Below are 23,698 nucleotides of genomic sequence, written 5' to 3' on the forward strand. Positions count from 1 at the left end.
CTGAGTGCAAAGCAGTGTTTGTGCTTTTAGTTTTGCAAACTCAGTGAGTGGTTTTGCTATAAGTATTAATAGTTTTAGAAATTGTGCTATAAGAATCACAGTTAGTGTTTAAGCATTCAGAAAAAACTGTAACCTTTGTGTGTGAAGAGGACTCTCCATTTACATGTACAAACTGGAGTCTATTAGATAGATATGATACAAACCACTGCAGTGCAGTACCTGTAATACCTACAGCATGTTCTAATCGCTCTAATAGGATATTATGGTCGACAGTATCAAGCACAGAAGGACAAAAAGTTTTCTTTGTGCCTAAACTAATGTGCATTTTAACCACTGTACATTTTGGGGGTTGTTATAGCTGCTGCCAGGGGTCACCTTTTGTGTGTGTGTTGTTTCCTGGTACGGTGAATCTATTTAAGGTAGGCACAAGTAATTAATGCCAGGTGTTGATGTTCAGGAGGAGCAAACAGTTTGTGAACGGTGCGCTGTTCCAATATGGTGTTGGATAAAGAGAGCTACGGTGGCCCTGAGAGGCCAAATGGACTGCAACTTAAGAAAACACCAGCAATAAGAAAAACACTGCAAAAGCACACAAAACACAACAGAAATAGCAAAAATGAAAACACAAATGGGAAAAAACAGAGTTCCAAAAGCACAAGGGGAGAGTTTCTGGGGAGACAATAACCTGTCGGACAAGAAATGTTTATATTGTTCTGGTATGCAGTTAAAAATCAGCAACCAAAGCTGCTGGAGTGGGGTTGGGTGAATTGTGTGGGTCAGTTCCAATTACTGCACCGAACGGTTCGCTCTATCTTTATAGAGCTTTGAGCACGAGGGGTTGTTGTGTTCCATTTATAAAGTATTATTATATGTGCTTGTTATCTATGTCAATCAAAATCCAAAATGGTGACACAAAGTTGGAAGATCACTGCTGTCTAAAACATCAAGACCATCCACAAAAGAGGCACAGACATGAAGTATCTTTGTCCATAATTATCAACTGTTTGTTGTCTGAGATTAGGATGTTATAGTCATTTAGACAGACTGCATCGTCCCAGGACTTCTCTCGTCTTCAGTTTCATGGAAATACTCTGCTGCTATTATCACCTCCCGCCTTCTCTCATCAATTATCCATCACAGCTACAGTTCACCGACCTGCCACGCTGCCAGTATGGCTCCATGTGTACTTAAATTTTCTTGACATGAAGCAAGTCCCCACGAGGATGAACTTGTGAGGTTTAGGATTAAGTTTTAAATAAGTACTGGTTATGATCATGGGAATTTTCCATGAAATTAATATGCCAATGTAAACGTGCATCTCTGAAGTGATGGAAACACATCTTGTTTGTGTATGAGGCACCGTGTTCTGTATTTGCTCTCTGCTGTACTTCGATAAAACCTGCTTTCATGTTCTCTTTGATTTAAACTCTTAACTGCTGGTCAGAATAAAAAGCTGGACATTATATCTGGACATGACTCATCCACACTACTACTAAAAATTTGATTAAGTTTGTACAGCTGTCAAATGAATTCAACGCTTTATAACGGCGGGAAAATAACACTATAAGGATCTTGTTGTTTATGTGTTTATGTCAGGAGAAATTGCTCGAGTGATTAAAATATAGTTATCAGTTGCTTTTCAGGACAAATGCTATTGTTGTTGTTTAACTGATATAAATCATTGATGCTTCTGCTTCGTGCTGCTCTGCTGCTCTAGCAGTAAAATGCTACTGTGGTTAAAAACAGAAAAGAAGAGCCACAAGCTTCTGCTACGTGAAATATTCATGGCTGCTATCCATTTCTGTCTTGTGTTGTGTCTCTTTCTAGCTGTTCTGTTTACATATAAATCCCAAGGGCCCCCAAGAATGTAACCATTTGGCCAATTCAGTAATCAATAGTTAAATAGTAATGCACTTCAGAACAGTAGCAGTTTTTGTGCTCTGTAATCTCAAATTAAGTGCAAATGAAGTGCAATACTCTTTTCTGGCATCGTTGTATTATACTCAATTGTATATAGCATTTGTATTCTATTTTATTCTGTTTTATTCGATTGTATATATTATTTTATTCTATTCTATTATATTGTGTACAGTTGTGTATCTATTGATATCTTATTCCAGTGTTTTTCTTTTTTCTAATTTTGCATGTAACTTTGGATTGTCCACTGCTGTAACAAAATTTCCCACACGTGGGACTAATAAAGGTCATCTCGTCTCATCTCATCTCATCTCATCTCATCTCATCTCATCTCATCTCATCTCATCTCATCTCATCTCATCTCATCTCATCTCATCATTATTTTTTTGCAGTTGGTTACGACATAGTTCTGGTTCATCTTGAACCAGCATTTTGAGTTTTGTGCCTTTTTTGTATTATGTTCTAACTTGTGTTTAAGTCTCCCTTGTCCTTTGTGTGTCTTCGTCATGTCTTTGTCTCCCTCTCTCCCCCTCTGTCCCCTCGACCCCTGTGTCAAGCTTGTGTTGTCGCGCTCACCTCCGGCTGCTGTGAGGTGTGTTGGCGAGCTGAAACCTGATGTAGCTTTTTTGGTCTTTCTTTTTGGATCCCTAGGTATGTGTTCATAATAGTATGTCCCTCTGAGAAATATATAAACATTTAAATGGCCCTTCATATAAAAAAGGTTCCCCACCCCTGTCGTGGGGGGTCATCTGATTTTGGGGGTTTCTGTTTTCTCTATATTATTGTAGAGTTTTTACCCTAAAATATAAATCACCTTGAGACAACTGTTGTTATCATTTTGCACTATATAAATGAAATTTGATTGAACGGAACAGATTTTCTTTATTCATTAATAAATTATTGTCAAATTATTTTGTATTTAGCTAAACTTCTTCTCTGGAACTAGTTTTTGACCCCTCTTAAGGTTGGTTCGCCATGTTTACATTAAAATCACGACTACAGTCCTAGTTCAAAGTTTCAAAGCTCAACGTTGGTGATGTAATGGATACTGTTTCTATTTACCACATATTCACACTTCATGAACTGCATTATGTTGAAAAAATCTGTTCACAAACTGATACAAAAACTCAAAATCACCTTTTGTGTGTGTCACAGCAGACTTGGTCTGGACTCCTTGGCATAAAATTTGTAAGCACTCAACACGTAGCATAACTATTCAACAAACCACAATCTCTGTCTGAATGTATTGTGTTCACCTTACAAAATCTGGTAATATAGCATACAGAAACACTTGACATATTTCATGAAATTTTTTTTATTTAATTTCAAAGAAAATGTGAATAAACCTACAAAAATATAAATGTTTCCCCACCCGATCCTTTCTCTAGTCAGCTGAGAGCAGAACAATAATATTAATCGAAAGGTTTTCATTAAAGGACAAAGTTATCCCAATAATAAAGATGAGAAGGAGTAAAGGACCCATGGGAACCTGAAGTTAATCACTGATAAATTAATTATCACATTAATTTAAACTAAATATGTCAAATATTATTTTCATGGAGTGTAGCAGAATGATCATTCAAGTGATAAGTTCACTCCTCGCCAAATGATATCAAGTGTTTTGATATCAGCAAATAAAAGTGACGCTAAGTTAATGTGTAGCTTGTCTCTCTAGTCCCTCAGTCTTTCTAACTAAGCTGGCTCGCTCAGTTTTGCAGGGCAGTGATAAATCTTTTTATGTCTGCTGCACAATCATTCTGCTCCTATCCTGGATATTCTTTATTTTGGCGCTCTGACATTTGTATATAATGAGAGCTTGAGTAGTGATTGTAAAGCGCTTTGGGGTCCTTAGGGACTAAGTAATACAAATACAGGCCATTTACCATTTACCAAAACAGCCACAACATTAAAACTACTGACATACACGTAGCATTGATTCTTTTACTACAAAGCAGGGTTTTATTGGAACACTTTGTCAACTTAAAAATGTTTGCAAAATGAGAACTATTTAAAATGGCAAATAAAATCTGAAACTAATCTAAGGTGTTAATCTCAGACCCCATTATTCCTGGGATAAGGAGTGCATTCCAGTGCTTGGCATCCCAGCACATTCACAAATATCCAGTTCCTACACGCTGTGTGGCCCCTGGTTTTAATCTTGTGGCTGTAAGTAGTGATGCTGTGGTATGATATTCTGGAAGTTAACAGTAGACATGAGGCAGTGTGAGGCACAGTGAGATCCAGATTGTCTTTCATTTAGCAGAGGGAAACGCCAGTAACTTGACAGTCTTCATCACCAAACCCCCGTCATATCAGCATTTCCGTATGTACAAAATAGGGAGAAAGCTTCTAGAAAGATTTCCATCGGATGGCAGACAGGATTGTGTGGACGAAGTAGAGAAGAGTGGCTACATATGAGAAAACCTGCAAAGACAGAGAACATCAGGAGGTCAGAAGGTCATCGACACCTTAAACGATCTTTGAACCACTGAAACTTAAAGCCTTAAAACAATCCAAACCAACACAGTATCAGATTTTAAGCATTGTTAACAGCAACATATAACATTTCCTCCAGGTGTTACTGAAGCTAAATTGTTCATAATATCCATCGTTGATTAGAAGTCATGTGTTGAGAGTAAATCTTGTATGATAGAGCTAAATGTTAAAGCAGATCTGCTGGTGCTGCTGCAATGCAATGAAATATTTGCCCTGGAGAAAGAGGTTTTAGAATAGTCTCCACTTCACCACCTCGAGTACACTAAAAGTTTATTCTTAAGTAGTTTCATATTTTAAAAATAGGCTGGCTTCAGTTTCAAAGCCGTTGTTGACAATGTGCCAAACATTCTCTTTTTTGTTGAGACTTAACGTCTAGATTAAAACCACTTTAGCCTAGCTTAGTGTAAAGACAAAAAACAAGTTAATTAACAAGAAATAATAGATAGCGTGCTGCACAACAACATTCAATATTTAGTATTTACTGCTGTTTACACTTAGCTAGATTAATGCGACGGTGTTGTGTTTAGTATGTTGCTTTGTTTTTTTTTTGCTTGTTTTCTTCTTTTTCTCTCAACAGGTGATCCAGGAGATTTTTTTCCCTTTCTCACTCTCCCTCTCCCCTTCTGTTTTTCTTTTCCTTCCTCTTTCTTTCTCCCTTTCCTATCCCTCACTCATGTCTGTCCCGTCTGTAACAACTGAAAATAAAATTAAATAAATAATAAAAACAAAGTTCGATCAAATGGACCAATACGGCAATGCCATGATGATCCATTTGGCAAAATAAATCCATTGGGTATCCTTGTTGGTCTTCAGACAACAATTCTGACGGCTAAAGAACCAAATGGGACAGGCAAAAAAACAAACAAACAAACAAACAAGAAATAATAGAATGTAATTACCACAAAGACATAGAACATTAATGCAAATAGACACGAAACAATTACAAATGGATAGAAAACCACTAGCGACAAAAATGTCTACTAAGCGAGTCGATGCTTACACAGCAGAAGACGGCAGAAGTGGTGAGATTTCAAAGTTATTTTTAGTATTTTGGGATCATTTTACCAGGTAATGATAGCCTCCTATGTTTTTTTTAAAGTTAGGGCTATGGAGTTGATCAAATATTACATCCATGACAGACAGAAATTCACGTGCAAATATTCTACTGACTCGATTTCTTCTGATTCTTCCTATTTTTTCTTATTAAAAGATCCAAAGAAAACAACTAATCAGAGCATGATCTAAAATAGGTTAAATACCTCAAAACAAAAACGGAAAGTAAAGTAAAAAAATCAGTACATTTAAAGTAAAATTAAAAATGACGCCTGAAAGAGTTAATGCAATAAAAACAATTTGGTATTTTTATGTTTGCCTCACTGAAATATACGACTACCTCTTGTTTCACTATTTCAACTCACTGAGAGCCAACTCTGAAAGAAAACTGCAACCAGGCTTTATTTCATTAGCTTTATAATCATTCATTTCTTTGTGTCACCCAAGTAACAGCAAGTAACAACTCGGTGAACAGCCTGACTCACCACTGCAGAGACGTCCAACTTGTAGTTGCGTTGTTCTGTAGTTGTGCTGTTGCCCTGTTTTCCGCTCAGATCCAGCGTCACTTTGGCCAACGCCACTGAAGCACTGAGGTAGAAGAATGCAGCAATGCCATGATACAAAAAGTCCTGACAGAGGAGGAAGAAAAAGAGCATTGTTATGTGGTGATGTCTTCAAAATAATGACTGCCTGCATTGGCATAGAGTCAAAACACACATATAGTTGCAAAATCCTGTCAAAGCTATTGTGTTGTGTGTGTTTGCATCAAAAAGCTTGTTTTGTAGCTGCAAATTCTTAAATATCAGGTGTCAGAGCACCACGAAAGCAACCGAAGAAGACTGTCAAAGCAATCTTGCACTGATGCTCGTCATTTGGACACAAGGACAATGGACACAAGCTCAAGAAGGAAAAGTAAAGTGAATTAAATTGTAACATTTAATTGTGGTTTATATATAATTATATGTACTATATTTATATTATATAGAATTATAAGGAAGGTTGCGTTTTCCTTAAAAATCTCTCTTTCCTGTCTCTTTTTTTACCTCTAAAGTGAGGCATGTGTCAGGGTTGATGATGAAGGTAGATGCTGTATATCTACCATCATTTAACTGCATTTATTTGCAATTAGAACTATCCGTGTTTCTCTGAAGCAACCATATTAATATTGTTTGCTGTATTATACTACAGTTTATAACAGACAAACCAACGAGGTAGGACTTCAGGCTGGTCAATTTCTATTGCGTATAAGTTGGATCCTCTATCTGCCAGGGGTACTTCCTGCTACTGGAGTCAAGAAAGGTATGATAGAGCTACATAAACAGGAATGAAACACACTTCAAGTCAGTTTTATTTATATAGCATCAAATCAAGAACAATAGCCTCAAGATGCTTTATAACTACTTTTATAACAAAAATAGAGATAAAAGTTCAACAATCAGACAGCTGCCGAGCAGCAAGGACAAGTGAAAGTGTGTGCGATATGATTTGTGGAGGACTTACTGCTGCTGCCCAGCTGGCTTTATTATGATGTGTCCCACAGGCGAACACCACCATCCAGATAAAAGTCATCACAAAGCAGAAGACAGAGACAAACATGACCCAGCCCTGAGGATTGTGTGGCACTACCAGTGTGCACGCCACCAAGATCCACACCAGACCACCAAAAACCTGCAACAACATGTATACATGAGAAGAGCTGGAACATGTGAAAAATCTCCACAAGCCTTAGTTAGATCTGGGACTATCATAATGCTTTAGTTTAAGGAAATTATATGTTTCCACAATGTGTGTTGCAGTTATTTGTAGAACCTGTACTTCTACTTGGGCATGCAGGACAGGCGTGACTGCCTTCGTTTACTCTACACCTTTAATGATTGACAGACTGCATTATTCAGGGAGCCTGACCCTCCTCCACCGTATGCCATCACTGTCTGAACTCCACCTGTTCGCACAATTCATGTGAAAACACCTGCTACATTCCACCACTGCTGACATTTCCTTAAGTTAAATGTGGCGTATCAAAACATTTTTTCTTTTCATATCTGTTTCCCTCCACTGACAATGATGAGTCATCATAGGAATCCAACCTGCTCGGTCTGTCCTCCGCCTATTGTGATGTTTGGCTCATGACATATTCACTGGAATATAATTAATTGTAATATTGCTCATGTAGGAGGATTATCCTAATCCTAACACACCTACATCATTAACCCTCAGTCAGCATAAATTTCAGTTATCAGTAGGGTGAAGCCAACTTAAATTAGGCACAGGAGAGCACAAAAACGTTTGGAACCACGTTCTCTGCAAAGTGCCTGTAAATCAGCTCCTCTTACTGCTGCTGCGAACAGGAAGTGAGAAGGTTAACCTTATTTGTAACTTACTTTTATACTATACCTACTATATAAATATATTTTGAACCACAGGTTAACCAGAAATGAAACAACTTTGTCCTTCTGTTTCAGAAAACAAAAACCGTCACTGAAATAAAAAGTAGAAAATGGTTAAAAGTTATTTTCTTTCTTTTCTTTTTTTTTTTTTATATTATTTTTAAGGGCTTTCAATCTGAACATCTCTGGATAAGAAAGTTTCTGCATGCTTTGTCAGTAAAAACTGTGTGACAGAGAAAAGTTCCTACAATCGCCGTTTCTTACCAGTTCTGGGAGGTACAGGATGTCGGGGAGGGTGGAACATATTCCGAACCCACTGGGAAGGTTTGCCATAGTCCTAGAGGCCATCCTGCTGCTGCTGCTGCTGCTGTTAGACTAAATCGGATTCAAACCCGCTCCGGTTTAAAGCAGGTGGAGCAGGCTGCAAAAAAACCGGAATCTCCATCTGCACAGTGCAGACACGCCTGCTAATTGGGGCGTAGTCAGGGCGAATTTAACGAATATGGAGATGCCTTTGATGGAGCATCAGTGTGGGACAGACGTCAGTGTTTGGACACTGGCTCATTTATCACCATGACAACGGGCAGCAGCTCCGCTTTCAAGAACATCAAACAACAAAAAAACTCAAGAGCGACAATAGCAATAACTCTGCTGGACTTTTTGTTTATTTACATTTTCCTCTTCAATTTTTTTTTTAAATTATTATTATTATTATTATTATTTTTAGCGCAAATTCAGTTCCTAGTTACAGAACGTCATAAACTTGTCAGAAGGATGCATGAACGTCTCTTAACAGTTAATAAAGGAGTGCTTCACTTCCCCGTCATTCTCAGAATACGTTTGCTTCAGATTGTTGTTTTTAGCATGTGCACCACGCGTGCAGACCTCAGCAACAACTAGGTGGGACAAAATTTATGGAACCTAAACTGATAAGGGGGCCACATTACAATTTGTGAGTGCAGGGCTCGATTTGGCAGAGTAATGCAGAGGTCTCCAGCAGCAGTTTGCATGAATGGAAATAAAGACATATGAAGACATTTTTTATGTGCTGCCAGCTGAACTCAGTTCTGTTTGTGAGCGTGCAGCTTTTCACACTACCCACTGTAAACAACAGTTCCATGGAAACATAAAGGTGGCAAGCTTGGTCATCTGGGTAAGTGAGCTGTTGCGCAAACACCTCTGATAATTGACGTGCTGGATCTGGTTTCCTGCACCTGTCACACTATCTAACCTACTCCTGGTGGAGACAACACTCTTCGTAAGTAAAGCCAAGAAACTCAAGAAAAGAAACAACAACAACAACAACAACAACAACAACAAACAGAAAATAATTGGTCAAGCAGAAACCGAAATTCTTTAATGATTCTCCAAATGAAGTTCCTTTAAACTTGTAGTCACCGTGACAGAACCTTGCAGCTGTTCCTGATTCTATAAAATTGCAATACAGGTCAAAGCATTTTGAAATAATTTGTTGGCAGAAAGAGAACAATTAAAATTAAGCCAGGAAACATAACCTTCTATATAGTTCATAGTGTAATACCAAGCATTCTGTTGCAGTGAAATGCTTTCACTAACCCATATATATCATTCCATCTTAAATCAGCTTAACACTTAACACTGATATGTGTAAAAAATGTTAAAAACATGAACATTTATATATCAGGTTTTTCAATTTTTCAATATATATATATTTTTGAAATATATGAATAATAATATATGGAAAAAAGTTCCATATTTGAGCACTAATAAAACACTTCAAATTTGAAAAGTGACTAGTTTCTGAAGGTATGTCAGAATCAGAATAGCTTTATTGTCCCTGTAACGAGTACAATGAAATTAGGTGCTGTCCCTGTGGTACTGAGAAGAACAAAAATAAATATGAAAAGGAAAGGAAGAGAGAATCTATAAAAGGATATTTAAGGTAAAGAATATATACTAATACAAAAAATTAAAATAAAGTATATCAGTCACACAAAAAAGCTGTACCTAATGCCCGGGATTGTAATAAGGAGTTAGGTGGTATTTAATATTCTATAACACAACGTTTTCCATGGTCAGTCTGTGTCGGTGTATGCCTGGGCTTGGGTCTGGGGTTTGCTGACCCTTGGCTCAGTGGGACATGTTCATGGAGGGTGGATTGCCCCTTCCTACCACTTCCCATTGGACATTGCATGTGGATAATACTACTACTTCTGGACATGTTTTGGTGTGGTTTCCTTGCCTGTTTGAAAGTTGCCAGATGTACCATTCCACAAATGCCCCCCACAAAGATATTTGATATTTGAAGGTAAAATTTCATAGCAATCATTATAAATGTTAAAATCTGTTTCTTTAGCTTTAGTGTTGGGTTAGCATAACAGCCATCAAAACACAATGGATTTTCCATTTAACATCCCAGTTTAAAAGAATGTAACGTGGCAAGCAGTGAAATGAATAACATCAGTATGTCTAACAACCCAAAACAAATTCATCACCCCACAGAAGGGATCTTAATTAATGTCCAATATTTCTTCTGATTTATACTCAAATTAATACACAACAACCGTCCGTTTTGTTTTTTTAAATACTGAGTGCTAAGTAGGTTTCCATTTCCACAAAAATCTGAGCTGCTGGCAAATTTATCAGTTTTCTCTCCAGAAGTACAAATGACCAATAATTAGCTATTATTTCTAGTATTCAGAGTTCAGCAAAGAAACTTCCCTGGGGACCAACAACCTTTTGAAAACCTCGTTGCATTTCCACCAGGTACTAAAGAAAGGTCCAGGATAACTGTTTTAGCCTCCAAAATGATCTGGGGTGGAGGATAATGGGGCGGTGATGAATGTAGCTGATTTTACAATAATCAGGGATGACCAATCCAAAGACATTTTTTAAAGTTTTCTTTGTCAGCACAGTTGACACACTGTACAGACGTCTGAGCCACAATATGAGAACTGAGTTTTTGTAATAACCAGTAAACCAGCCCAGCAGGTGTCTTACAGTTGTGGAGACTAGGATTGGCTGGGTTTGTCATGGCATGTCATAACATAATAAGTGTCACCACAGTGGTGTTACCTGACTCTTCCTCCTGTAAATTAATGGACCTCTGTCAGTTGAAGCTTGTGTACAAGATTGAATTCTGCTTCCAAAAATATAAAATTCCCAGAGTACCATTTTGGATATTCAAAGCTGGTGAACACAGAAACCAGGGGAGATTCTAAGTCCAAACTTTTAAATGTTAAGTGCTACCATTTGTATCATATGCTATTGGAAATCACACAAAGCATCCATAAAATCTATGTGAAAAATAATAAGATAAGATAAGACTTTATTGATCCCACAACGGGGAAATTTTTGCGTCACCTCAGCTCAACTAATTGTTTTTCCATTTAACTATCTGCAAATGTGCTCACCTGGCTCTTCCTGCTATTGTACAATTCCTTTGTCCTCTCTTACTTCATTCTCCTCAAACCTTTGTACTGACAATCACACATAAACATACTCAGCTAGAAATGAAGAAAAATATAATCTTACAGTAATCACTTTAACAGCAGGTTGTTGATCTACATTCGTTTTGTGAAATCATCATCAATGAACGCAGGGAAGACAGAAGCTTTATAACGTTTTGTTGACTTTGGCTACGTGTCCTATCTTACCTGTTTCTTTTAACTTTCTCTCTCTTTGCTTTCTTCATACTACTCTCTCCCTTTCTCTCTCCCCCACCCCCTTCCTCGTCTCTCTGTGTTTGTGCTGTCACTCAAAAGTTAAATGTAACAAAGAAATAGAATTTGCAACCTAATAAAAAGCATAAACTGATCCATGGCAATATTAAAGGTGAATATGGTCTACTCTTACCTGTCAATGTTGGCCATTGACAGTAAATGTTAATTTGACTTGCTTTTACTGAAGCTGGACTGTAAACTAACAATGAAGACCAGAATATCAATAAAAATCTTTACCCAATAAATATAATAAAGTGCATCAGCTGCTTGGCTGGCAATTACCAATATAACACCAGACTTGTATCTCTGAAAGTTCTGAAAATCTCTGAAATTTTTGTGATCTAATCTACATTAGCTAATGTTTTTATGCTAGTTAGAAAGAAATAATAAAAATAAGCAGCTACTTTCTAAGTCATAACAGCATCCCTTGGAGCCCCAGCATCCACGACCCCATAAAAGCATTGAAAACCCGAGGCCACACATCCCAATGACACATGTGCGTCCGCCCCAGCAGGGGGAGAGGGAAGCTGGACAGAGCTCCCACAGCCAAGGGCAGGAGTGCCAGGGAACCAGAGGCAGCAGACAGGCCGGCAACCCCAGCACAAGCCAAGGATGGGGCCCCAGCCCCCCAGCCCCAAGAACTGCCTCACAGCCAGCGGAGTGCCCACCATGCAACTGAGAGGCCCGAGCCACCCCAGACCACAACCCCCAGGTAGACCTGTGGCCTGACACCTGACTGTCTTTCTCTATTCATATTCAACACGTAGTTAGAAAATTTGTAATTAAACTAAAATTCTTGCATAGTCCAGTCATCGAGATGCAGAATCCACTGTGGATAGTTTGTTTGTCACGATGCAGGAGATAAATAATAAAATCCAGTAAATACTTAAACAATAGGTAATCCCTACGTCTACATTAAGTTTGGTAGAATTGGCTTCCTGTACAAAGCAGTGTTTGAACAGAATGAAACTGCCTTTAAACTGGAGTCCATCCTTCTGCAGTGAAAGACCGCTCTCTTTCTAAGATTCTCGCATCTCTCAATGATTCTTTTTCTTGCTGATTTTAAATGAAAATTCAGTCACTATTTGTGGAGGTCATAGTAGCTAGCAGGATTTCATTCCTTGCTGAGATTAACTGCAACACCGTTTGAAAAAAGTTCTTTTGCATTCCTTGATCCCTTCATCTTTATGTAGTTTAACTGGATTTGAGGAGTGGCACATTTGATCACAATCAGGGATTGGCCCTTTCAAAAAGAAATGAGATCACAGTTTTTAGTCTGTAAACCTCATTGTTTTGTGAGTCAGTGACTTGGACCTCCTCCTTCCTTGAAAGCTCTTTTGCAATATTGCATTTAAACAGCAGGTTTTCATTTCCAGGCTGTTAAAAACCAGTAAAGCAGCCCAGCATGTTTCTTACAGGTGTGGAGTCATTAAGGGAATGAAAATTAATAGTCTTTTTCTTTCTTAGGCTGGGCTTGGCAGTGTCTAGCATGCCATGGCATAATGAGCAAAGCGTCACTATGCTGGTGTTACCTCACTCTTCTTCCTGTAAGCTGGTGGATCTCTGTCAGCTGAGACTTACATACAGAATCTGTCACTGAACACAGGAATAAACATTAAAGGTTAACAAACTGTTAACAAATCATTTACCTACTGTTGACCTTAACTGCTTCTTGACAAATAACCTAGCAGCTCTTGCCAAATCTGGAGGTAGACATAAATTAAAATAATTTCTTACTAACCACCTTGGGCAACATGTGTAGTGTAAAGAGGATGGAAGTGTGAAGAAAATTGCTAATAACACTACACTAGCAAGTCTTAATGAGATGGCAGCTCTTCTCATGCCCAGGCTAACAAAACTTTTGACGTGGCTACCTGTAGCTCATTAGGTAGGTAAGAACTAATTGGAAACTTGGTGGTTCAGTCCCACGCTGCTCCAGTGTAGATGCCAAATATCCATCGGCAAGATGCTGGACCAAAGTTGTCTCTAACGCATCCATCAGAGTATAAATGTGTGAATGTCTGTCTCTCTTCCACAGCATGTCTTTATCCTGTCTTCCTTCTCTCACCCCAACCGGTCGCAGCAGATGGCCCCGCCCCTCCCTGAGCCTGGTTCTGCCGGAGGTTTCTTCCTGTTAAAAGGGAGTTTTTCCTTCCCACTGTCGCCAAAGTGCTTGCTCATAGGGGGTCATATGATTGTTGGGTTTTTCTCTGTATCTATGAAGCGCCTTGAGGCAACTTTTGTTGTGATTTGGCGCTATATAAATAAAATTGAATTGAATTGAATTGAATGTTAGATAGAAAACACTTAAGCATAGAAAAATGTGCTTGCATGAATGGATGAGTGAGGCATGTGGTTGAGGCATGATTGAGGCAATGCTTAGAGTACTCAGGTGGAGTAAAAAAAACTGTGATATAAGAACCAGTCCATTTACTAAGTTGACCAAGTGCAGGTGTAACAGTTGTTTGCCAACAGTCGATCTTTATTATTCATTAATATTTTTAATCCCCTGCAGATTGACAGTTAACCATGTCACACACTCAAGGCTTGTGTTTCTGAGCTCATGAATAACTGTTTTTAGGGGTTTTAAAAAAATTATTTTTCTTTAGACTTGTGGTCCTCACAGGGCAACACCATCTATAGAATATGATACTTATATATATATATATATATATATATATATATATATATATATATATATATATATATATATATATTAAACAGAATATAAAGTTTTTAAATGAGCTCAACCTTAAGCACATGCATCAGTACTATTAATCAATTTAACACTGATGGCAAACATTTCTCTGCAGAAAAAAATATTCTTACTTTTTACACTTTTTGCATAGCAGGGTGTTTTATTACTGTTTCATTGCGACTTTTCTTAAGGGTTTTTAAAAGTTCTTCCACCACTTGTCATTTCAGCAGACTCAGCTAATAGTCTTCTGAAATGTAAACCTTGTGCCAGTTTCCCTGTACGGTGACAATAAAGGAATCTTTGATAATAGATGATAAATAACTTTTGGTAGTATAGAAGAAATTTGTTTACTCTTTAACAGGAAGGAGTGCAGAAAAGTGAAGATGTTCATGTATGTTTTAATCTGATTCAGTTTATGTTGTTAAATCATTGAATAGTGGATGAAATATGTTTGTTTGTATGTTTATGTGTCACTTATGACTAAGCTGTTCCTTTTGCAGTGTTTATTGTGTGCAGTATTATGATTATGTGATATCTGTGTCCCTGATAAGTGTTTAAAATGTTTTTGAGACTTTTCTGCTGTTGTGAACAAGGGAGAAGCGGAAAGTAGCTTTCATTAGTGAGAACACAGAAAAAAAGACCCCTCCTGTATGCATTTCTTGTGTCAGGTGGCGCCACCTGCCGATCAGGAGCAGTATGCACCTCTGCGACTGTGTTCTCAGTAATACGGTATTTTACTGCGGGTCACTTGCCGTATCTTAGGGGAGGTTGCTGTGATGTTCGGTCATGTTAGCGAGGAACGGGAATCGACCGCAAGTAAGTGTAAGTGTTGTTTATTTATTTGTCTGCCGTGTTTTCTCTCAGAGTGTCTGAATTGAGGCCCTCCTCATTCCCCGATGGTTCACCGGCGTAACGGTGATCTTTGATCCGTATTTCACAGCGCTGGGACGGCGCGAGCAACAGAATTTAATCTGGCACGTTAAGCGCAAACAATCCTGTGTTGGGTGTTTTTACTAACTTTGACTGATCCACGGTGTTACCCGGAGCTTAGAGAGAGTGTTGTTTAAACACAGACCGTGTTTCTTGCCGTTTGGTGTCATCTGTTATTCACTTTTAATAAAATAAAGCTACCACAGCGAAAAAAGCACAGTAACATTTCTTGAGTTTATTTTTACTTTACGGCTGACGTCACCGCTTTGTTGGCACACGCGCGGAGTTTGTAAATACTAAACCGCGATATAGTTTATTATCTAAAAATAGCGACATAACGACGTTAACGCGCATATTATGTGACCCGCACTTCCTTTACGGAAGATTTCAGTGTTTCCCTGATTGCTGGCTCCTTACTGTTAGCAAACGTTTACTCGGGCTACCGTCTTGTCACGGGGCTTATCGCAACACGTAGATGCGTGGAGTATTTCTACAATCATAATTTCCTAAAGTCAGATGTAATCGCTCAGTGTGGGGAAAAGAATCACAACTCACAATAATTTCTGTTGAGAGCTCCAGCAGATGTTCTTAATGTGCAGGCTGTTATCAGCTACCAGCTGCTCTTTGTGGATGTACACACTTCAGCCAGCAGACGTTTCATAAGTTGTCTTGGCTGATTTCCATCCTCACACTGACAGGACACTGCTTGTACTAACTTTTTACTCGGCAGCCACTGTGCACCAGTCACACACTGTTCTTTACTTTAAATCCATCACAGTGCAGCAAGCTAACCTGTTTATCCAGCACTAACCTGCAAAGCAACCTTATTAGAGCAAACAAGCACATCGCTAAAAATCAACCTGATTTTATACACTAACACTATCACTGGGTGAAATCCACCCCAAACCTACTTTACCCTTTCTCACTATTGCCTGGTGACAATCACCCGAACACATGACTGTAGGAAAAAGCGGGCTTTGGGGTAGGGAAACACCCAAAGACACTTCAAAGACGTCAAAGACAATGCTGAAGCTACACAGGGACCCATGACACTCAGAGAAACGCAACTTATTAAAAATCATGTAAATGCAAGTTAGTCTGCCTCAGTTTGTTGTGCAGCATGTTTCACAATTTAAAAAAAAGCGATGTCACATGTACAGACCCTATCTGATTTAAAAACATGAGGACTTGCATGTTAGTTTCAAATTTCCAGTTTATCCAGCTGAACTGAGCAGTCCTTATCTTTAAATCTAACCTCTCTTCTTCTCCTGCCTTTCTTATCTTTCCCCATCTCTGAGTGAAGTTAGCTCTTTTCTTTCTCTGTGAAATACAACAGTTGGACCTTTAGCTAGCAACACACTGTGCTACAAACAGTTTGAGCGTTTGCTAATGTTTGTTGAGCTTATAGTTGCATTTGAAATAACCCGCCACAACATGTTACACCTTTATTGTTGCTCCTCTTCTGTATGGCTAGCTAGATGCTGAAGTAGCACAACAGCAACTTGTGGGTACCGGCAGTCTTTCCGGAGTTGTGCTGAAAAAAACAAAACAACAACCACAACAAGAAAAATAACAAAAAACGGCCCACTTTAGCCCCAGACTATGGCACACGTCATTTCTTTTTATGCAACATCCTCAGGCGATTAATACTTGAACTCATTTGTCACTGTCTAGACTCAAATCGGTTTGATGTTTGAAGGCCCGTATTGATGTGAAATAATAACTCCTCTCAAATACGTCAAACCAAAAGTAATGAGCCTGTTTTGAAAATGTACAGAGTAAAAAGTCCAGATATTTGTTTAAAAATATCGGGAGTAAAAGTAAAAAGTTGTCAGAAAAATAAATACTTAAGTAATGTACAGATACCTGAAAATTCTATGTAAGTATTTGTACTTTGTTACTTCACACCTGTGATTTTGATACTCACATTTTTAACATGTTTAAATTAACTAATGGTTTTGTATCCACCACCACAGTGAAGGAGGAGTTCAGTATGATCAATACCTCTCTCACTTTACTTAGGTGGTGTGAGCAATGTCAACATTCTGGCATTTAGGGTTATTTTTAAGGGTCATTCCATATAACATAAGCTAAATCTGAGAAGACTGTTATTTGTTTATTTGTTTATTTGTATAAGAACTCTATACCAGGTATGTGTGAAGTAACAGAAATAAGCATTGATTTCATGGATGTTTTCTTTGTTTTCTGACAGCTCAGAAATCTTCAAAAGCGCTTTTGGGGTAGATTTAATGGGTCATATCACCAAGTAGTCAGAACAGTCTAAAAGATGTCCTTTCTATCTATATTTTATACCAGGCTCAACATCTAGGTGTGATTCCTTAAGGATAAAATCTTTTTCAAATTCATGTTTGCTAATGCTTGATTAAGAAAGTGCAAGGAGGGAGTAAAAATGGGCCAGCATTACAAACAGACAAAACAAGAATTTGAAGGTTTCACAAACAATCACTTAAGAACTCAGATTTCATTGTTTTTAAATAGAAAATGACTATTTTTGAAAATGAACTTAGATCCTGACTGGAAGTTGAGCCTAAAATCAACATTTAGATAAAAAGATGCTATAACCTAAGACCAGCCACTTATATTATATATCTTAATCCAGAATGCACCAGTTTTCTCAAGCGAGTTATCAGAAAACACAAACAGAATGCTTATTTCTGCTCCTCAACATCATCAACAATAAATAGGTTGACTTTTGCTGTTTTGTTTTATATATCCTAAGATTTTTGGCTTCTGTTTTTAGCCCTGTCTATCCCCTGTTTTTTAAATGTTATGAAAGATTAAATATGCTGAGAAAAAATAAAACTTAATGTCCTTGGGATTCCCATACACTTCTTTGCCATAAACCTGGGGTCATTTTTGATCTTAGGAAAACACAAGGCAGCACGGTGGCACGGTGGTTAGCACTGTTGCCGCACAGCAAGAAGGTCCTGAGTTCAATTCCAACATAACAACATCAGGCCGGGGTCTTTCTGTGTGGAGTTTGCATGTTCTCCCCGTGTTTGCGTGGGTTCCCTCCGGGTACTCCGGCTTCCTCCCACCGTCCAAAGACATGCAGCTTATGGGGATAGGTTAATTGGAAAATCCAAATTGTCACTAGGTGTGAATGTGCGAATGAATGTGAGTGCGAATGGTTGTCTGTCTCTGTGTGTTGGCCCTGCGACAGACTGGCGACCTGTCCAGGGTGTACCCCGCCTCTCGCCCTATGACAGCTGGGATAGGCTCCAGCGCCCCCCGCGACCCTGAAAAGGAGAAGCGGAAGCGAATGGATGGATGGAAAACACAAGGGTTAAGCATGCTATATTTCAACCAGCCCCATGTAAGTTTTAGGGCCTGTAACTCAGTTATACTGTCTATAGTTATACATCATACAGTAATGATATGATGGTAAAATGTTGCATGCCTTGTGGGCGATTGTGGCTCAAGAGTTGGGAGTTCGCCTTGTAATCGGAAGGTTGCCGGCTCAAGCCCTGGCTCGGACAGTCTCGGTCGTTGTGTCCTTGGGCAAGACACTTCACCCGTTGCCTACTGGTGGTGGTCAGAAGGCCCGGTGGCGCCAGTGTCCGGCAGCCTCACATCTGTCAGTACGCCCCAGGGCGGCTGTGGCTACAATGTAGCTGCCATCACCAGTGTGTGAATGTGTGTGTGGATGACTGGATGTGTAAAGCGTTTTGGGGTCCTTAGGGACTAGTAAAGCGCCATACAAATACAGGCCATTTACAATTTGCCTTCACTGTATAAGCGAACATAAAAAAACAAATTGCTGGTTCACATGATTTATCATGGAATAATCCGATAACATAATGCCTTTTAAAAAGAAGAAAACTTTTATCCTTGAAAATTCATGTTCATTATTTGTATTATATCATTAAATATGCAAAGAATATATTTAACAAAAATCTTGTGCTTACCACTGCAATACATTTGAAAAGGTTTCAAATTTTTACTTTGAATGTTATTGTGCTCCATTTCCAGTTTGTGTCAAACTTTCCACATGAACTACCACTAGCAAGTAGTTTTCTAATGTAGGATCTAAAGGATGGCTGAAAACTATAACTGAGAAATACCTTGTCTCTCTCTACAGACATCAGTGGAGAAACAGACCACAAGGACTGAGCTGAAACTCTTACCACTCTGTGGACAAGAAGAAGAGCCAATCACTGACTCATTTTCCACAAGGCTATCAGATCACAGCCATTTATTCAGCCACAGTCATTACGTTTCACTGCTGTGGTAAGTGCTAGTGGACTGCTGTATCATATTGGGACACTAAATGTTGACCTAAATCCTCCAGGGCAGATTCTTTTTGACTTTTTTTTTGTCATCACATGATTGTACTTGGCAAATTCCCCAATGCCTCGATGGAAAGTGTTCTTGAGCCAGTACCTGCGATGGTCCAGCACAGTCACTCAAGCCTTCGCCCTGTCCATCATCACATTTTGTGTCATATTTCCTCTGTGCTGCCATCGTCTGCTGTACTCTTACTACTTCATTAAGTCCATGTACCTCGATTCTATGAGTGAAGTGGTGCTGCGGGAAAGCCTAGATCGAGGTCAGGAGGCTCTGCACTTCTGGCAGAGCTCTTCAACTGCAGCAACGTCCAGATTCAACAACTTCACTCAACATCCTGAACTGCTGGTCACTGTAGTAACAGCCAGACGGAAGGAGGCACGGGACTACCACTACCTGCTCCAGGTAATGCTGCAGCTGAGTAACATCGTGGGAAGCTGTGGCGAGCAGAAGTGCGCGGAGGTGCTGGTCTGTGACGTGGAGAGTGGCCCGCAGGAAAACCAAGATGCCAAGGTGCTGGAGAGCCACTTCAGGGTGGTCCGGCGTTCACCTCAGGAGCAGCAGAGCATACAGGAGCGAATTAATACCTTTGAAAAGGAGAAGAGGGATTATGTCTTCTGTCTCCGCAGAGGCTGGGAGCTGGTGAAGCCTAAAAATATTGTCGTTCTAGAAGATGATGCTTTGCCAAGAAATGACTTTTTCATTGTTATAAAGGATTTGTTGTCACGTAGGTTTGCTCTTCACACTCTTTACATCAAGCTATATCACCCTGAAAGGCTACAACGCTACTGGAACCCTGAGCCATACCGCATTCTGGAGTGGGTGGGGCTCGGATTGGTTGGCGCAACGGCTCTCCTCCTCAGCTTTCCTTACTGGAACCCTTGTTCTTTCTCGTTCACCCTGTCCGCTACCCATCTCCTCTTTTTCACTCTATACTTTATGACCGTTGCAGAGTTGTTGGGGCGGCATTACCTTCTAGAAGTCCGGAGAATTTCCCCACAGCTGTATGCCGTCTCGCCAGCTACCGAGTGCTGCACCCCAGCCATGTTGTTCCCTGGCAATGCCTCATTAAGGGTGGCTGAGTATCTAGACAGTTCATTCTGCTACAAAGGGCATGCTAAAGACATTGTCCTGTATCAAATGGCCAGGACAGTCCCTGGGCAGAGGTCCCATAGTGTAGAACCCAACCTCATCAGTCACATTGGGGCTTATTCCTCAGTCAGAGCTAACCCATCCAGGCCCAAGCTCCTCTAACAGAAGAAGAAGAACTTCTGACTGCAAGGTTCACTTTAATCTGGTTTCTCCTTCCTGGGTTTTGCTTTTTTACCATCTTCTAGACTCTTTAGAAATCTTAACAAATTACTCAGTGAATGTTGGTTTGGTGATTTGCATTGAAAACTATCAAGGGATTAGATCGATATATTAGTAGATGTCTACGTTCCAGCTTGTAGACGCACATGTGTTTTGTGTAAAAGGTGGTGATGGTTTTTCTTCAGAAGAGGTTGAAAACCACACAAACTAATGCAGGAAAATAGCATGTCCTAAATTATTTTATATAGAAATGTTAGATGGCAGAAAATGTTACTTTGACCCATACCTTGAAAGCCTCTGCCACTTCTTTATTGCCAAATCGTCTAACCCACTCTCACTGAGCTGTGTGGGACCCTTCTGGGGAAAAAAAATGTAAACGGTTCTCTTCTTTGTTTACCTTTTTTTAAAAAAGAAGCCAGATGCTGCCAGAATGCCTCATTGTTTTTCCTTTGTCTGTCCTTTGACTGTTAAAGGATTTATTCAGTTTTTATATACAATAATCACAGTAAAATAAAATGTAACTCCTTAGAGTAAGGAGAGACCAATTCACCAGACTATGCCTAAAGTTTCTAAAATTAAGTTACAGTGGAACTGGTGTGTGAGAGCGATAGCTGATTTAGTCGCCTGTCGTGTTTACATATTTACATTAACCTTTTGCAAATATGAAAGTGGGTAGAGCCATTGGCTGTTGTACTCTTAGATTGAAATAGGTTTTAATATTGTATAAAAGCTTAACATATCCACTAGGGCTGGGCGATATGGCCTAAAATCCATATCACGATGTAATTTGAAGCACGTGCGGTAATGATATATATCACGATATATTCTTTTCTTTTGTATAACGTATTTTCCGCACTATAAGGCGCACTTAAAATCCTTTAATTTTCTCAAAAATTGAGAGTGTGCCTTATGTATGAATTCTGGTTGTGCTTACTGACCTTGAACCGATTTCTGCGTGCAGAAATCTGTTTAAAATGTTTTAGTACAACTTTGGTAAGTCGCCCTGCTTGATGGATTGTCAGAGCATTACGGCTGTCGTAGTGAGGAGCTTCGCGGAGTAATCTGGGTCCAAAACTCCGTCAGCTTCAGGTCCCAAAGTCAAACGAACACTGAGAGTTAAAAACGGTCTAAAGTCTTTCATCTTTAATTAAATCATCAGCGTTGCTGCTTTACCAGGTGTAACAATTAAGTTTAACGTCCATGAAAACAAGTTATTAAATTTAACGGAGTTACAAGTTAGCAGGAACTTAGCTCGCTAGTTTCCACCTAAACATGACGTACCATGTTCTGACTGAGAGATTTTTGAAACTAATTAAAACGTTTTTGGCTTTCCCCATTCAAAAGTGCTTCATCTCTTTGCTATGACTGTCGGCATAATTTGCAGATGATAATGGTTGTAGCCGCTGCGATGCTTTCGACCAAAACAGGCGCAGCTTGATGACATCATCAACATGCGCTATTGCGATAGAGCGATATAGTCAAAATCTCTATCGTCGGCCAAATTTATATCGTTTCTATCGTATATCGTTTATATCGCCCACCCCTAATATCCACGTATTTTGCCACCTGGGATTTTCCTCCAAAATGGTACGAGCATTCAGAAGTCAACTCTAATTGCTGTTTGCTGCAGATTTTCTTTTCAGTTGTCTCACACTCGCTTTCTTTCCCTAGTTATGCCTGTGTGTGTCTGCATGTGGTGATGAAACATGAGCCCTGGCTCATGAAAGACTAATGTCTGAGGACACCATTCCTGGTTTGGGTGTGGATTTCTTTGTTTTAATTTAACAGGTTTAGTGATGTAACAGAACTAGTGGCTGTTCACTCACAATGAACAGTCAAACATTTTGGTTTCAGCTCAGGCCTGCTCTTTGATTTGATTTGATATACCTTTATTAGTCCCACCAGGGGAAATTTCATAAGGCTGCCGACCTATTGCACGCAATGGCGGCGCCATCTTACCCTCCGACCATAGATACATTACACAAACATCACATGGGGAAGACAGGTCAGAGAGGTATAACAATGGAAAATTGCACCACATGAGGAAAGATAAGGAGAAAAAAATAACTCCCCTCAGACTGAGCTCCAACAGGGAGATCAGTTTGAGAACAGAAAAAAACACACCTCTGCACATATCACATGAAAAAACTCTTAATACACCAAAGAAACACATGACAAGCACCAGGGGAGGGTAAAGGATGAGAGACAGCACATCCGGGCCTGCGTTCGCTGGTGTCCTTGATCCCCGTCAGCATCGGATTTCTTAGTTACTGCTATTAACCTTTTGCATGTGACTCCTATAAAGCTTACACTGATAAGAGCACATTTATCATTGAAGTGCACAGTACGTGTTGACACACTGCCCATGAGTCCATTCAGTAGACAGAAACGCCTTCTGTTTTGTGATCCAGTGCCGAGCTGGTTGAGCAAACACTCCTTCCTGCTGAAACAAAAACTGCCTGCTCTTCCTAAAAACACTGAAATTCTGTTTTACTGACTGAAGCTCGTTACAGAGTATCAAAGTGAATCTTGGTCAGAAACGGGAAAATGAGAAATTCGCCAAATGTACACATCACATCACAAATTTGCCTTATTTTAATCTTCATTTTTTTTCTAAATTTGAGTGAATGTTAGCAATTCATTAAGGACTGAAATATTAGAAAGCACAAAATGTCTTATTTATATTATTTTGTGTTGACAGGACATAATTTACTTGGTAAAGGGCTAAGTGACAAACTGGATTTATCTACAAGCGTTATATTTTATAATTTGATTTGAGTAAATGCCATTATCTATGATTACTGGTCTGATTTTTTTCTTTACCTATAAAGAACACTTTAAAATTAATACACACCACACACATTTAGTTTAATTAAAATATGACAGACTATCAGTTT

At 39.2% G+C, this 23,698-nt stretch overlaps 2 protein-coding genes across 3 annotated transcripts; one reads left to right on the top strand and one right to left on the bottom strand.

The window, feature by feature from the left end:
• Positions 1-409: 409 nt before the first annotated feature.
• LOC146517596 (myelin and lymphocyte protein-like) lies at positions 410-8,394 on the bottom strand. Its single transcript, XM_085164081.1, has 4 exons — positions 8,118-8,394; positions 6,967-7,134; positions 5,952-6,095; positions 410-4,341 (listed from the first exon to the last, which is right to left on the bottom strand). The coding sequence occupies exons 1-4, from the start codon at positions 8,199-8,201 to the stop codon at positions 4,267-4,269; spliced, it is 471 nt and encodes a 156-aa protein (XP_085020207.1). The 5' UTR covers positions 8,202-8,394; the 3' UTR covers positions 410-4,266.
• Positions 8,395-14,940: 6,546 nt separating this feature from the next.
• On the top strand, positions 14,941-23,257 carry pgap4 (post-GPI attachment to proteins GalNAc transferase 4). 2 transcript variants are annotated; one of them, XM_085163698.1, is made up of 2 exons: positions 14,941-15,068; positions 19,285-23,257. In XM_085163698.1, exon 2 carries the CDS (start codon positions 19,554-19,556, stop codon positions 20,742-20,744), a length of 1,191 nt encoding a protein of 396 aa, XP_085019824.1. In that variant the 5' UTR covers positions 14,941-15,068; positions 19,285-19,553; the 3' UTR covers positions 20,745-23,257. The 2 variants fall into 2 exon arrangements, with proteins under 2 accessions (XP_085019824.1, XP_085019823.1); XM_085163697.1 differs by having other exon boundaries at positions 14,945-15,074.
• The last annotated feature ends 441 nt before the right edge of the window (positions 23,258-23,698 follow it).

This window comes from Neolamprologus multifasciatus, chromosome 6 (assembly GCF_963576455.1).
Source record: "Neolamprologus multifasciatus chromosome 6, fNeoMul1.2, whole genome shotgun sequence".
NCBI classification, from domain to species: Eukaryota; Metazoa; Chordata; class Actinopteri; order Cichliformes; family Cichlidae; genus Neolamprologus; species Neolamprologus multifasciatus.